The sequence below is a fragment of the Lagenorhynchus albirostris genome, chromosome 6 (assembly GCF_949774975.1).
Source record: "Lagenorhynchus albirostris chromosome 6, mLagAlb1.1, whole genome shotgun sequence".
In the NCBI taxonomy this organism is placed as follows: domain Eukaryota; kingdom Metazoa; phylum Chordata; class Mammalia; order Artiodactyla; family Delphinidae; genus Lagenorhynchus; species Lagenorhynchus albirostris.
Genome location: NC_083100.1, coordinates 104,085,960 through 104,102,942, shown reverse-complemented (window position 1 = coordinate 104,102,942; position 16,983 = coordinate 104,085,960). Strand labels below are relative to the sequence as shown.

General features: G+C 46.2%; 1 protein-coding gene across 1 annotated transcript in view; it reads left to right on the top strand.

Annotated features, from left to right (window-relative positions):
* The first annotated feature begins 263 nt into the window (after positions 1-263).
* The window catches only part of GPR39 (G protein-coupled receptor 39), a 233,271-nt gene continuing 216,551 nt past the window's right edge, over positions 264-16,983 (top strand). The window contains exon 1 of the mRNA XM_060153001.1: positions 264-2,332. Coding sequence (XP_060008984.1) covers positions 1,477-2,332 — 856 coding nt within the window. The 5' untranslated portion in view covers positions 264-1,476. The remainder of the gene's footprint in view (positions 2,333-16,983) is intronic.

Genomic DNA, 16,983 nt, shown 5'->3' with positions numbered 1-16,983 from the left:
TCCTTCAAGGCAGTGGTTCTCCACCTGGGGCAGTTTTGCCCCCTCAGAGGACAGTTGGCAACGTCTGGAGACATTTTGGCTGTCACTATTCAGCGTGGGACATGAAGATGCTAAATATTCTACAATGCATAGGACAGCCCCCTGCCTCCCCCGGCAAAGTTCCTTCTGATTTTAGTATTAGAAGATGAAGATGGGCCCACTAGAGGTTTTCCTCTTCTGAGAAGAGCGAAAATGTCATGATCCTTATCGCCATGTTTACTCCCTCCTACTGCCCTTGATGTCCTGGTCGCAGCTCCCTGGGAGGACGCGCTTCCCACCAGGGGCATCCTGGCGGATGGTGCCACTCTCATCCATATACATGTCCCCAATTAAGGACTTCCCGCCGCTGCCGCTGCCGCCGGGAGAGGGGCCTGAGCTGTAGAGTGAAACTGAAAGGAGGGAGTCGCGCTCCTCGGGTCCTTCGGCAAGAAGGTGAGGCAGGCCCTGCGCAGAACGCCCGGGAAGCTTTGGGGAAATGCAGGGCTTCTCTGGGGACCTAGTAGCCTGCTTGGGGGCGACTTCCTGGCGACCCAGCGGCTCCAGCCAGCGCACAGCCTAACCGTCCAGTGCCAACACCCCAGGGCCCGACGGCAGGGCACCAAGGAGGCGAAAGCTTGCCGGCTGCGCCAGGGCGGCCCCGCCAACTGGCCAGCGACCGAGGCGGGCGCCCGGGTCCAGCCGTCCCCCGTCCCCCAAACTGGCCGTGGTGGCCCAAACCTTCGAAGGGACCCCAGGGCAGGAGGGGGCGGTTTGGTCTTTCCGCGCCTAAGCCCGGGAGCGCACTGCAGCTGCCCCCCGGCTGTGCCCCACGCGGTGGGATGCGCGTGGGACCGGACGGCGACGCTGACTCGGCGGTGGCCGCGTGGGCGGCGGGGAAGATGGGGCCACCCGTCGCCCCGTGCTCCGGGGCCAAGATCTGGTGTCTGGACCATGTCTGTGAGCTGAGCACGCCCCCGCTGGGCTGGGTCTGCGGCCGGGAGCACAGGCGGCGGCGGTTAATGATTAATCGCTGACCACCCCGCCTCCAGCCGTTCGGGAGAGGGTGCTCCAGGTGGGTGGGTTTGGCGCGCCGGGGCCAGGCAGCCGTGAGCGGAGCGCCGGGGACAGAGAAGGGAAGGGCCTGCGCGCTGGGGGCTGCGGGCTCACTGGCTGCAGCGAGATTGGAACCTCCTTCCTCCGCGCTCTCCCCGCCTCGCCCAGATACACACCCCCACCTCCCAAACCCCACCCTCGGACGCCTCCAGCCTCGGCTAGGTTGGGCTGCTCCGGGAAGTTTCCGTGAAAGCACCCGAAAGCCTGTTACCTTGCCCAGGTGAGCTCGAAAAAGCCCTGCACCCACGCTAGTGAGTCGCGGCCGAGAACTTTGGGCCGCGCGGGTAGGAAGAAAGGGAGTTCAGAAGGTCTTTGGACGCCGCGGCCTGGCTGGCTGCCTTCCTCATGGCTTCGCCCAGCCGTCCTGGCAGTGACTGCTCCCAGGTCATCGACCACAGCCACGTTCCCGGGTTCGAGGTGGCCTCCTGGATCAAAATCACCCTCATTCTGGTGTACCTGGCCATCTTCGTGGTGGGCGTCCTGGGGAATAGCGTCACCATTCGGGTCACCCAGGTGCTGCAGAAGAAGGGCTACCTGCAGAAGGAGGTGACGGATCACATGGTGAGCCTGGCTTGCTCCGACATCCTGGTCTTCCTCATCGGCATGCCCGTGGAGTTCTACAGCATCATCTGGAATCCCCTGACCACGCCCAGCTACACCGTGCCCTGCAAGCTTCACACGTTCCTCTTCGAGGCCTGCAGCTACGCGACGCTGCTGCACGTCCTGACGCTCAGCTTCGAGCGCTACATCGCCATCTGCCACCCCTTCCGGTATAAGGCCATGTCGGGGCCCTGCCAGGTGAAACTGCTCATCGGCTTCGTCTGGGTCACCTCCGCCCTGGTGGCGTTGCCTTTGCTTTTTGCCATGGGAGTCGAGTACCCCTTGGCGAACGTGCCCAGTCACCGCGGTCTCACGTGCAACCGCTCCCGTACCCGCCACCACGAGCAACCAGAGATTTCCAACATGTCCATCTGTACCAACCTCTCCAGCCGCTGGACCGTGTTCCAGGCCAGCATCTTCGGTGCCTTCGTCATCTACCTCGTGGTCCTGGCCTCCGTGGCCTTCATGTGCTGGAGCATGATGCAGGCGCTCACGAGGAGTAAGCAGGGCACGCTGGCCGCCCAGGGGCAGCAGCTGCAGGTGAGGAAGTCGGAGAGCGAGGAGAACAGGAGCGCCCGGAGGCAGACCATCATCTTCCTGAGTGAGTCCTGGGTGGAGGGCCTCCTGGGAGCCGCCCTCACCCCCCCACCCCGTACCCCCCGTCACCGCCCGCGGTCCTCTAAACTCAAGCCTTGCCTTAAGAGCGTGAACCTCAGTTCGTTGAGGCTGAAGAGGCATGGTTCTGAGCCTCTGCATGTTTCTTCTCTCTGCTTTGGGGACCTGGGTTATGGTCAAAAGAGTATTAGCCCAGCAGTCAGAAGGGCTGGGTATGTTCCGCAGTGGCAGCTGAGCGATGGCTGGCCAAGTCACAAAATAGCTTGGGGAAAATGGAAGATAACACTGAGAAATCTGAGGGTCCGGTTAGGTAATATGAGACAGGTGAAAGTCCTTTGAGAAGGACCCAGTTCTGTGAAGATGGAAGGCAGCATCCTTATCTAGCCCATCTTTATCCTGGAGAATCTTTCTCAGGCAATTAGATTGTGTTCCCATTTTTCTCCTCCTTTGTAGAAACGAGGCTGTCGGGAACACACACAGGCTGGGACTCTGTTCCCCCAAAGTGATTTCCTACCCAAGTCTTAAGAAACTGGAGCTCTCAGACACACACTCCCCAAGGTAGTGCTGGCGTGTTTGCCCTGGTGGATCTGTTTCTTAACACAGAGACATGGTTGGACCGGCTGGCTTGTTTGTCTGATTCAGAAAATCTGGCTTCACAGATTTCCCGAGACTTGATTGATCATCCCAAATACCAATTCCCTTTCAGAGAACTCGCTTCGTTTTCCAAACTTTTCTTGTGATGCAAATATTTAAAGTCAGATCCTCCTGTGTGCCAGGAAGGAAGGGGCCCATGATTAGTAGCCCCCCAAGGCCTCAGAAGAGGGGCCTGGTGGGCTTTCATGGAGACACACAAAATGGACTGGGGCAAAGAGTTTTTAAAAATGTCTTTTAGCGGAAAAAAGAAAAAGATATCCTTGTGGGTGTGTGTGAGTCCAGGGGGAGCTGTTAGGACAATGTTTCCCCTTTTCCCCAGCTCCCTTTCCAGTGTGGCATCAGAGAAGGAATAAATCATGGTGCTGTTTGTTTTGGTGTGGGAGACCTGAGAAACAGGTTCTAGGGCAAGGAGTTAGGAAAGAAAATTGGAAGGCACTTGAAGAGAAATGGAAAGAACTGGGTATTGTCCCAGCCATGCCCCTGGCTTCTGGTGTGTCCGTACAACTGACCTGACTTTACTCTGGGTCTGTGCGAAATGACAGGAGGGAGTTTGTGGTTTGGGGATGCCGACTCTGCATCAGGTGCTGTGCTCTTGGCTTATATTTCCATTTCGTAGAGGAGCAGTTTCAGGCTTAGAGAAGACCTAGTTCAGATGCACTCAAGTGCAGCTCCCAGATTCTAAGCTTGGTTCTCAGCGTGTTACCGAGTCCAGGTTCACACTGCTGGCCGCACAGCAGGACAGCAAATTGAGAGACGACATGTTGGGGCCAGGAATAATGACTTTATTCAGAAAGCCAGCAGAGCGAGAAGATGGTGAGCTAGTGTCCCAAAGAACCATCTTACCTGAGTTAGAGTTCAAACTTCTTTTATATTTAAGGGGGAGGGGGTGTGGCTGCTTGTTGCAAACTTCTTGGTGCCGGAATCCTTTGTTCTTGCAGCTGTACATGTAGGTCAGGTCAGGAGGTTCCTGTAAACCTCCAACAAGACAGATGTTATTCTCTGCTCTGCAACTTTTTATCTCTATATGAATGGAAACATGTTATATCTTGAAAGGTCAGAGCCTTGAGAGTGGGCCAGCCTGTATATTTCAGGCTGTAGGCAACATTCTTGTGGCAAAACCCAATAGAATACAAAGGTTAAAGTAAAAGAAACAGATCCAAGATGGAGTCAGGTTTGTTCTTTGCCATTACAAGGGCAGGGAAATGAGTGGCTGCCTGTGGCTTTTTCACAGGCTCATGGGGAAAGGAAAATGAAATAAAGCAGAACTTTGATAAGGTGTTGCAGCCTTTCTGGAAATTGGAGTAAGGCGTCTGTAGCAGGTGACATTGTCTAGGGACTTAGGAAGGGCACCCAACCCAACTCAATCTCTCTCGCCCATTGGCTTCTACCCAGAATATTCCAGGAAGAAACGGACATTGGATTTGCTTGAACATCTATTGAAAGACTAGTTTTTCTTTCTGCCATATACCCTTAGGCATATTTTAAACTTTTAGCAATAATTTAATACTTTAGTATGAATGACTTTACTTTTTTAATCTCCCACCCTAATTTAGGAATTAAGACTGCATTTGACCAAGGAAAAAAATAATTGATTCATCTTTGTTCTCTATTGTACCAATCTCTTTTTATTTAAAAAATTTAAATTTCTCTGAATAGATGTCTCTTCTCCTAGTGGGTATTGTTCCAAGTTGAAGTTGGTCTCCATGTTGGAGTTATGTCTCCATTCAGACATAAAATCAGAATGTCACAGACTTTTGTGTAGAGACAAATAGGAACTTGGAGATCATCTCATCCAATTAGTAATCACCTGGAATGAGTCTGTTCTCTCAGCAGCCCTCATTCTTTCCTTCTAGTTCTCTCCGGCTTCCTTGTAACAACTGTGTATTAATCACCCACTGTGTTCCCAGCAGATTGTTGAATGGCAATCAGGTGCTCAATGTGTGATGTCTTGGGGGAATTCAGCATTATTTAGCCCATTTCCTCTGCAGTAGGTTTCCAAAGCAGTTCTTGCAACTGTTCCCACTCCCAGTGAATTTCAAAGAGCTTTTAAAAATAGGAGCCTCACTAATTAACTCAAGTTAGGAAATAAACTAATGGAGTGAAGAGGAAGAAATCATGCCCTGCATCCATCAGATTGATACGATGCAATTATTTTGTGTTTCATAAAACTTATGCTTTGGGGCATTTTTAACCCAGAATAAATGAATATATAAATTGTTTACAAATCGCTGAATTTAACATAGTGATTTAGCTGTCTTTTTAGCACTTGAGTTAACAGATGTATCAAATTAAAACAAATATTTGCTCATTTCAAACATATTTTGCATTTAATGTGAAATGTAAATGACAACACAGCCCAAGATGTCTTTGGAGCTCTGGAGGCAATAAAAAAAACAATTACGGAATTTTCCCCCTCATTGTGAAAAATGCTAACTTCTGCATAACAGAAGGGAAATTCATAAATCTACCCAAGATGAGGAAGTCTATGTAGAACATATTAATTTTCCTTTCTGCATCTTTTGCTATTGTGCCTCACAATAGCTGAGGGGCTGGGCTGGTGAATAATGAAAACAAATTGGGAACTCTGGGAGGGAAAGAGATGCGGGGACACCTCCTAGCTCTCAAGCAATTTGCAGGAGAAAGCAATAATAATGTGAAAGTACACATTTCTGGACACATGAGTGTCCCTTCTTGCCTCTTGTCAGCTCAGTGAGAAATCAGTACTAGACTTATTTCTTTTTGCACGGTCACGGCTAATATGACTTGTCCCATGCCAGAACAGAGGTTGCCTGGTCTGGATTCCTGTCTTTTCTGGAGGCAAGGAACTGGTGCATTTGTCTCTTTATACCTTAGATGTTGAGAATATGCAAAATGAGCCTTCCTTTCAAGAGGGTTTCCCAGACCTTCCATGTTTTTCTTTTTTTTTTTTCTCTTCCCAGACCTTCCATCTTATATTTCTGAACTCTCACTTGGAGTTATTTTCAATGCGTGGGGCACCCAGGTCCACAGACACTCGTGCCTGTGTCTTTTGCACATGTGTCAAATGTCCCCCACTCAAAGTGGAACAAGTGTAGTTTAAACAAAGAGTTGTGATTTGTAACTTTCAAGAGTGTAAAGTGATTGGGGCTAGGTTACAGCTACCTCCTAAGGACCTGTAGGGTAGTGATGGGCTTTCAACCATAGTTACGGAAAATTTTATTACAGATAATTGTGAAATTACGAAATTAAAGAAACATCATAGAGGCTTAGGACTCTATAATAGGTACACTTTTTTTTTGCATTCTGATTTGCTCTCTTGAGTCAGAGGGAAAGGGGAGGAGCCACAGAGAGTGATGGGAATTGCACAGCAACTTGGGTTGATCTTGGAGAATATCTTGAATATGGACTTAGTCCCAAGTGTATTTGGATGGAAAAAAAATGGAGAGCTGCTGCTGAACTGAACTACTCTAAAAAGAAGGTTGTCGCATATTTGGATATTTGTGGGGTGGGCCAGAGAGAAGCAAGGAGGAGATCAGAATCATATCCTCTGGGTCTTAAGACCTCAGATGTGAGGTCAAAGTCACGTGTTCACGGGAGAGACAGAGAAAGGAAGCTGAGATGTTGACAGTGGCTCCTCTTTACTATCAGTACCTGAAACAAACTCGTCAAATTAGTTTCTTAAAGTGGAGTCCAAAATTTCCCATGCAAAGAGGTTTTATTGGGATGTCATTGTGAAAAACAAAAGTGAAAATTATGAAAAGAAATTTGTCTTATATTTTATCAAACATAGTTTCTAATCATATGTGAATTCTTATAATAATTCTTTTCAGAATGAAACAAGTGCTTCACTTGTAATTTTTCTGACAAAACAGTTGTGATAGCCATTGTGTTTGATTTTCTAGAACAGCAAGATTATAAAGAAAGCTTACTCCCAAGAGCTTCTCTTAATTCGTTGCTATTTAATTCATCCTCATTGAAGTACCTGTCCTAGCATCATCCTTGTCAATTTCCCATTGTTTCAGGATTAACTGGTTTAATTCGGCCAGACCTTCCTTTGTCAGTGGCTTGTCATTTGATTCCTGTGTTTCTCTAGCTTCCCTTTCATTGACTTCAGGAAATTCTGCACCCCACATACAGGCCATATGCAGAAATATAATTAATTGAAAAGTCAATCTCTATACCCTTGTGTACATCAACTGATTACATGAAAATGAATGCCTTAAAATGCTCTGAAGTGCCCAGAGAAATTTTAAATAATTGTTTTCCCGACTAGTTTAAATTCTGGTGTTACTGTCATGTTTGTGTCATTAATTTGCTTAGTAAAGGCTATTTCTGTGGTGTAAAGGGCTAAACCAACTCAGTCTCTAAAGGAAGTATCACCAGAATTAAATTACTGACCTTTTTAGAGTGAGAGATTATTTTGACTCACACGTTTGGCTATTTCAGGACAAAAGTTTTGCCTCGAGTCTTCGGCTTGCTGCCTCTGTTCTCCTCCCCCCTTTACTGGGGTGGATGTGACTATACTAAATGGTGTTTCATGTTTATTTTTCTACTTGTGATATCTGTCATAAATTGCAAGTGTCCTGTGATCACCCTCGCAGACAAATATAATCATGTTGCTTTATTTGTATAATCAGGCTGCCTCAAAGATTTCACTTCTCTGTTGGAGAGATGCATCGTTCCCGTGGAAGGGAATATGGGAATGCCAGTTCCCATTCATTAGCAAGCCTGTTCGTCTGTCTTAGTTGCATGCCTCATGGGGGCTGCCAAAGTGTAATAAGACAGCAGAAGCCTTCGTCGAGCAATGCATTCTGCGTATTAATGCTAAAACCACGCAGAATAAAAGCCATTTGCGTGTAGACAGCACAGTGGAAGCATATTGAATTGGGTGTCAAGGAGCCCTGTCCTGCCCCACTAGACAAGGTCCTCTAACCCACCACTTGGATCACACTGTCATCTCTCTCCGCCTTTTCCTTCCGCCCAGCTCCCCTGCTGGTCTGCAGCCCTGCAACAACCCACCTGACTCTACACCTCTACTCCTTGGCTGCGTGCTGAGCACGGAAGAAAAGACTGGTTACCATTGCTGCTGTCAGTTCTCGTAAATAGATGTGTTCAGCCTTACCTGGGCCCTGCTCTCTGATAGCACCTTCCTTTGTAGGGACTGTCAAAAGAGCTTGAGCTCGTGGAGCCCCTTTTCTACTTTGAGGGACCTTGATTGGACGTGGCATCCCTGGAGGAATGTCTGCATCTCCCCTCGCCTAGGCTGTTTGTGCTGCAGCTGCTGGGATCCCATTGATGCCCCCATTCTCAGGCCCATCAAGTTCAATTCTGTTAATGGCTTCCCATGGCTCTTAGGTCAAGGATCAAAATCCTTAACATAAGGACCTCGTGGTCGGCTGCCCCTCCAACTGCATCGGGTGCAGTTCTCCCACTGTGTTAGTCTGCCGGAGCTGCCATGACAAAATACCACAGATAGTGGGGCTTAAACAGCAGTCGTTTATTTTCTCACAGTTCTGGAAGCTAGAAATCTGAGATCTGGGAGATGCCAGGGATGGTTTCTGGTGAGACTTCTTTGGTTTGCAAATAGCAGCCTTCTTAGTGAGTCCTCACATGGCCCTTGCTCTGTGTGCACAGAGAGGGAGATCTCTTTTTTTTTTAAATAAATTTATTTATTTTTATTTTTGGCTGCGTTGGGTCTTTGTTGCCGTATGCAGGCTTTCTCTAGTAGCGCTGAGCGGGGGCTACTCTTCGTTGTGGTGCGCAGGCGTCTCATAGCAGTGGCTTCTCTTGTTGCAGAGCACGGCCTCTAGGTGCACGGGCTTCAGTAGTTGTGGCACGTGGGCTCAGTAGTTGTGGCTCGTGGGGTCTAGAGCGCAGACTCAGTAGTTGTGGCGCACGGGCTAAGTTGCTCCGCGGCATGGGGGATCCTCCCAGACCAGGGCTCGAACCCGTGTCTCTTGCGTTGGCAGGCGGATTCTTAACCACTGCGCCACCAGGGAGATCTCTTTATCTCTTCTTTTTGTTGTAAGGAAGCCAGTCCAATGAGCTTAGAGCCCTGCCCTTCTGACCTCATTTAACCTCAGTCACCTCCCAAAAGGCCCTGTCTCCAGATACTGTCACATTGGCGGTTAGGGCTTCACCATATGAATTTGGGGAGCACAGTTCAATCTATAACATTCCTTAATTTCTCTGCCCCATTACCCCCTTTAAATCCTTCAGTAGACCATGGCCAGGCTCTCTCTTACCACCTGCTCTTGGCATGTGTCGTTTTCTCTGCCTGAAATGCTTTTCTGCCTCACTCCATGCTCTACCTGACCCCGCGAGCACCTTCAGATCTCCCCTGGGAAGCATGGCCCATCCTCCCTGACTTAATTTAACCTCCCTTGAAACAAGACTCACAGTTATAATAATTTTATATTTAATGGTGAAATCATTTGATTCATGTCTGCCTTCCTTCTGATTCCTTGAGGGCAGGAGCTATTCTTAACCTCACTCCCCACCGTTCTTCATCCTAGCATAGGGGCTGGTACACAGCAGACGTTCAATGAAATTTTGTTGACTGAATAAATACCTGAACACGCCTGAGCTTGGGATTGGGGAATGATGTTCTGTTTTCCCTTGGGTGTGCATTCCTCTAGAGACTTATCATTCCTCAGAATTTTTCTGATTAGTTCAAACCTAAAGATGCTCTCTTGAAAGGGATCTGATTCTTCCAGGCCTCTGAAGAGTCAAGCCATCGTGGAGGGCATTTGAGCTTTTATCTCCCCCGAGCCAGGGAACAGTCTGTGTTAATCAGCCCCTGAATATCAACTTTCACTGTATGTACCTGCCAGAAGTAACCCTGAAATGAAAGTGATTAAGGTGGTGTTGAACAGTGCTTGTTAAACTCTGTTTAACCGGATGATAATGGAATGAGAACTCGAAAAATTATTTCTTAGCAGGCCCTTTCACCACTTGTTGACAAGGGTGTCCTCAGGGTGATGGAAAGAGGATGCAGTGGGGGCAGTGTTTTGAAAACTGATTCAACTGATAGGTTTTCATTTCCCCCTTAACTTGCACTCGCTTGCAGCCCTCTGCCTCAAGTCTTAACCAGAAGGCTTGTCACCCTACGGAAGCAAAAAGGAACGTACTGCCTTGTCTAAGGGTAGCGGCCATGGCTCACGGGCCCAGCCGCTCCGCGGCATGTGGGATCTTCCTGGACCGGGGCACGAACCCGTGTCCCCTGCATCGGCAGGCGGACTCTTAACCAGTGCGCCACCAGGGAAGCCCTTCTTTTTTTTTTTTTAATAAAGGAATTGCTTTATTTATTTTATTTTTGGCTGCATCGGATCTTAGTTGCGGGCCCTTCGTTGCAGCGCGTGGGCTCTGTGTTTGAGGCATGTGAGCTCAGTAGTTGTGGCACACGGGGCTTAGTTGCCCCACCGCATGTGGGATCCTAGTTCCCCGACCAGGGATCGAAACCCTGTCCCCTGCATTGGAAGGTGCATTCCCAACCACTGGACCACCAGGGAAGGCCCTCTCCCAGCTATTCTTGGGGCTTCCTGAGATCAGGCACCATGCACACTCATAGTTCTTCCAACTACCCTACGGGGCTGGGGACGCAGTGGCTGTGAACTGCTTACTAGGTGCTGGGATTGAAATTCCCTGACAGTGGTGCTGCGCTTGGGTAGGAAGGAGACCACGCAAACTGTGATCCTCAGGAAATCCCTTCACCTCTCCCTGCCTTTCCTCCCCTTCCCTGTGGTAGGCAGAAATCTGAGATGGCTCCTGGACTTCTGGAGCCCTGGTGTACATACATCTGCTCCCACTTGTTCAATCAAACACTAATCAAGGTCTTGCCCTGAAGGGATTTTGCAGAAGTAATTAAGTTCCCGAATCAGTTGACCTTAAAATAGGGAGGTTTTCTGCATGGGCTGAATCATGTCACAAGACCTTTTAAATCTGGGTCTAGAAGTCAGAGACAGGAGACCTCAGAGATTCAAATCACAAGAGGGGTGGGAGGGAAAAGACATTCTCCATTGCTGGCTTTGGAGATCTGGAGGGGTCACTGGCGGGTAATGTAGGTGGTCCCTAGGAGCTGAGTGCCGGGAAAGAAGTGGGTATCTGAATGAGCTGAGAGGTGGATTTCCCCCCAGAACCTTCAGAAAAGAATTCAGCCTGGCTGATACCATGAGTCCCTGAGCAGAGATCTCAGGCATGCCGGGTCTGGAGTTCTGATCTACAGACATGTGAGCTAATAAATAGATGTTGTTATGTAACAGTAGAAAACGGATACATTCCCTGAACGCTGATAAGGGGCTCCAAGGTAGACACATGTCCTGCCTTAGTTATATCTTCCAAACCTAATCTCTAGAAGCTTCTCTGTGAAAGGTCCCGCCTTCTAAGACCTGTACCCATGTCCCAGCCATTCCTGGATTCACCCGCCATTTACTGGACACCTGCTAAGGCTCAGTGATTAGGAAATTTACCATGATCCAGGGCACCATGGGAGTTTCTCTGGACTTTTAGACTCTTATTTGGGGAATTCAAAATTTGCAGGTTTGAGTCCCATCAGCTGGAATTTTGAACCCATGGATACCTTGGTTGTCAAAAGAGGAGGACTGTGGTAGATTCATCTTTTAATTATCTTGCTTTGGGTAGCTCTTTTTCCTCAGAGCCTGGCACTTAGAAAGTGCTGAACGAAAGTTGGGTGAATCAGTGAATGTCTGGGCAGCTTTGCTACTTTCCAGAGCCTTCGCACTGGAGCAGAGTGCTTACATTCTTCATCGTTTAGCTTCAAGTGGAAAAAGCGGGGGTGGACAGTGGGAGCCAACCCCAGTGCTGAAAGCAAGTCTGAGTACGAGAAATGTCTCAGGCTAACAAACTTTACCATTTTCTGATGTTTAGGGTTTCTGCCAACTGAGCAACTTGACAAAATTTCCTGTTTGCACTTAACTGTGTGTAAGAGCCATTCTGGCCGGCAGGAGCCTGCCAGACATCTCATCAGGCTGCTTTACACATCTCAAGGGTGGCTGGGTAGCTGGACAGCAGTGGTGGTACCAGGGTCTGACCGACGGGGATCAGGAGGCTGCAGCATCATACTGGAAACCAAAGGCATGCACACGTGGGAGTCAGGCCCAGTTGGGGGATAAGGTTCATTGAATTTGTAGAGAAAAGCCGTCTTCTTTCTCTAGTGAAGGGGAAAACAATCCAGCTTACCTTAGAAATAAAACACTACACACAGGGTATTGGGGTAGAAGCAAACTCATTTGGTCTCTGGCTTTACATATTATTATTACTCTTTGGAAGACTTGATCTACTCAGCAGAAACAAAGCTTTCTGGGAAATTTATGGGTCGACTTTCTAGGTGCCACAGTCCTGAAGGATGAAATATCATGTTGGACTGACAGCTGCATGTTTTGTATATTTAGAGGACAGCTGATGTGTTGTCACTGTTTTTCAAGTTTGTCTCAACAGGGGAGGCAAGGGAAATTTGCTTTCCAGAGGGTGAAGAAAACTTGTGTAGAAGTAGCCTGTTCTCCTTCTTGGACCTGGAGTTTTTCTCATTACTGAAGCTCTTGAAGGCCCCTTCCTCCAGGAGGCCTTCCTGGACCGGCTTCACCCTGCTCTAAATTCTCCTCACTTTAGCGCTTCGTTCATCAGGTATTTATGAAATCCTAAAATGTGTATGGTGTCATTTAGACTTTAGAGATCAGGATGCTCATTCTCCCCTTCGAGGAGCTTAATATTTCTCTAGTTGGGGCATCAAAGTATAAAGGTGGAGCCTTGTAGAAGGAAGCCTAAAAATACCCTTGATGAAGAGTGGCGGGTAGTGGCTGCTTATAAAGTAAACTGGTTCTGGGCACCAGCATTTTTTTTTTTTTTTTTTTTTTTGCGGTACACGGGCCTCTCACTGTTGTGGCCTCTCCCGCTGCGGAGCTCAGGCTCAGGATGCGCAGGCTCAGCGGCCATGGCTCACGGGCCCAGCCACTCCGCGGCATGTGGGATCTTCCCGGACCGGGGCACGAACCCGTGTCCCCTGCATTGGCAGGCGGACTCTCAACCACTGCGTCACCAGGGAAACTCTGCTCTCTTTTTTTTCTTCCAGTTTTATTGAGATACAATTGACATACAGTATTGTGTAAGTTTAAGGTGTACAGCATAATGATTTGACTTCCATACATCATGAAATGTTAAATAAGTCTAGAGAGCATCCATCGTCTTCTGTAGATACAACATTAAAGAAATAGAAAACAATTTTTGCCTTTACAATGAGAACTCTTAGGATTTATTCTCTTAGCAACTTTCATATATAAGGTACAGCTGTGTTCATTATATTTATCATGTTGTACATTACATCCCTATTAGTTATTTATCTTATAAATGGAGGTTTGTACCTTTTAACTACCTGCATCCAATTTCTCCCTACCCTTACCCACTGCCACGAATCTGATGTCTTTCTCTATGAGTTTGTTTATTTTGCCCCAATAATGGATTGACAACACTGTGTTCGTTCCTGGTACACAGCGTAGTGATTCACTATTTCTACACATTTCAAAAAGATAACCGTGAGTCTAGTTACCATCTGTCACTATACCAAGGTATTACAAAATAATTGATTATGTTCCTCCAACTGTACATTTCATACCTGTGACTCATTTATTTTGCATCTGGAAGTTGGTACCTCTTAATCTCCCTCATATATTTCTCTCTACCCTCTCCGGCAACTACCTGTTGGTTTTCTGTATGGTTGACTCTGTTTCTGTTTTGTTATACTTGTTCATTTGTTTTGTTTTTTAGAGTCCACGTACAAGTGAAATCATAAGGTATTTGTCTTTCTCTGTCTGACTTATTTCACTTAGCATACTTCCCTCTGTGTCTATCCATGTTGTCGTAAATGGCAAGATTTCATTCTTTTTTATGACTAATATCCCATTATATATATGTGTGTGTGTATATATATATATATATGCATATCTTCTTTATCCATTCATCTGTTGATGGGCATTTAGGTTGCTTTCATATCTTGGCTATTGTAAATAATGTTGAAACGAACATGGGGGTGTGTATAACTTTTTGAACAAGCGTTTCTGTTTTCTTTGGATACTAAGGAGTGGAATTGCTGGATGGTATGATAGTACTGTTTTTAATATTTTGAGGAATATTCATACTATTTTCCATAATAACTTCACCAGCAGTGCACGAGGGTTCACTTCTCGCCACATCCTCATCACCCCACGTTATTTGTTGTCTTTTTGATAATAGCCATTTTGAAAGATGTCAGGTGATATCTCCTTGTTTTTTTTTAAATTAATTTATTTATTTTTAGTTTTGACTGCGTTGGGGTTTTTTGTTGCTGCACGTGGGCTTTTATCTAGTTGTGGCGAGTGGGGGCTACTCTTTGTTGTGGTACGCAGGCTTCTCATTGCAGTGGCTTCTCTTGTAGCAGAGCACGGGCTCTAGGCGTGCAGGCTCAGTAGTTGTGGCTCGTTGGCTCCAGAGCGCAAGCTCAGTAGTTGTGGTGCACAGGCTTAGAAGATCCGCGGCATGTGGGATCTTCCTGGACCAGGGCTCGAACCCGTGTCCCCTGCATTGGCAGGCGGATTCTTAACCGCTGCACCACCAGGGAAGTCCTGTGGTGTTTTTTTTTTTTTTTTTTTTTTTTACTAGTTGGAAGCTTTTAATTTTGCTTATTTTAAGCAACTTATAAGAAAAGTCTTGGGTACGTGGATTTTTTTTTCCACATCTTTATTGGAGTATAAATGCTTTATAATGTTGTGTTAGTTTCTACTGTACAACAAAGTGAATCAGCTACATGTATACATATATCCCCATATCCCCTCCCTCTTGCGTCTCCCTCCCACCCTCCCTATCCCACCCCTTTAGGTCGTCACAGAGCACCGAGCTGATCTCCCTGTGCTATGCGGCAGCCTCCCACTAGCCATCCATTTTACATTTGGTAGTGTATATATATAGATGCTACTCTCTCACTTCATCCCAGCTTCCCCTTCCCCCGCCGTGCCCTCGAGTCCATTCTCCACATCTGCGTCTTTATTCTTGCCCTGCCACTAGGTTCATCAGTACTGCTCTTTAAAATTCCATATATATGCGTTAGCATACGGTATTTGTTTTTCTCTTTCTGATTGACTTCACTCTGTATGACAGGCTCTAGGTCCATCCACCTCACTATAAATAACTCAATTTCATTCCCTTTTATGGCTGAGTAATATTCCATTGTATACATGTGCCACGTTTTCTTTATCCATTCATCTGTTGATGGACATTTAGGTTGCTTCCACATACTGGCTATTGTAAATAGTGCTGCAATGAGCATTGTGGTACATGTATCTTTTTCAATTATGGTTTTCTCAGGGTATATGCCCAGTAGTGGGATTGCTGGGTCATACGGTAGTTCTATTTTTTGTTTTTTTAAGGAACCTCCATACTGTTCTCCATAGTGGCTGTATCAATTTACATTCCCACCAACAGTGCAGAAGGGTTCCCTTTTCTCCACACCCTCTCCAGCATTTATTGTTTGTAGATTTTTTGATGATGGCCATTCTGACCGGTGTGAGGTGTTACCTCATTGTAGTTTTGATTCGCATTTCTCTAATGATTAGTGATGTTGAGCATCTTTTCATGTGTTTCTTGGCCATCTGTATGTCTTCTTTGGAGAAATGTCTATTTGGGTCTTCTGCCCATTTTGGGATTGGGTTGTTTGTTTTTGTGATATTGAGCTGCATGAGCTGCTTGTATGTTTTGGAGATTAATCCTTTGTCAGTTGCTTCATTTGCAAATATTTTCTCCCATTCTGAGGGTTGTCTTTTGGTCTTGTTTATGGTTTCCTTTGCTGTGCAAAAGCTTTGAAGTCTCATTAGGTCCCATTTGTTTATTTTTGTTTTTATTTCCATTTCTCTAGGAGGTCGGTCAAAAAGGATCTTGCTGTGATTTATGTCATAGAGTGTTCTGCCTATATTTTCTCTAAGAGTTTTACAGTGTCTGGTCTTACATTTAGGTCTTTAATCCATTTTGAGTTTATTTTTGTGTATGGTGTTAGGGAGTGTTCTAATTTCATTCTTTTACATGTAGCTGTCCATTTTTCCCAGCGCCACTTATTGAAGAGGCGGTCTTTTCTCCATTGTATATTCTTGCCTCCTTTGTCAAAGATGAGGTGACCATATGTGTGTGGGTTTATCTCTGGGCTTTCTGTCTTGTTCCATTGATCTATATTTCTGTTTTTGTACCAGAACCATATTGTCTTGATTACTCTAGCTTTATAGTATAGTCTGTAGTATAGTCTGAAGTCAGGGAGCCTGATTCCTCCAGCTCCATTTTTCTTTCTTAAGATTGCTTTGGTTATTCGGGGTCTTTTGTGTGTCCATACAAATTGTAAAATTTCTTGTGCTAATTCTGTGAGAAATGCCATTGGTAATTTGATAGGGATTGCATTGAACCTGTAGATTGCTTTGGGTACTATAGTCATTTTCACGATATTGATTCTTCCAATTCAGGAAGCATGGTATATCTCTCCATCTGTTTATGTTATCTTTAATTTCTTTCATCAGTGTTTTATATTTTTCTGAGTACAGCTCTTTTGCCTCCTTAGGTAGGTTTATTCCTAGGTATTTTATTCTTTTTGTTGTGATGGTAAATGGGATTGTTTCCTTAATTTCTCTTTCTGATCTTTCATTGTTAATGTATAGGAATGCAAGAGATTTCTGTGCATTAATTTTGTATCCTGCAAACTTACCAAACTCATTGATTAGTTCTGCTAGTTTTCTGGTGGCATCTTTAGGATTTTCTATTTATAGTGTCATGTCATCTGCAAACAGTAACAGTTTTACTTCTTCCTTTCCAATTTGTATTCATTTAATTTATTTTTCTTCTCTGATGGCCTTGGCTAGGACTTCCAAAACTATGTTGAATAATAGTGGCAAGAGTGGACATCCTTGTGTTTTCCTGATCATAGAGGAAATGCTCTTTTTCACCATTGAGTATGATGCTTGCTGTGGGTTTGTCACATAC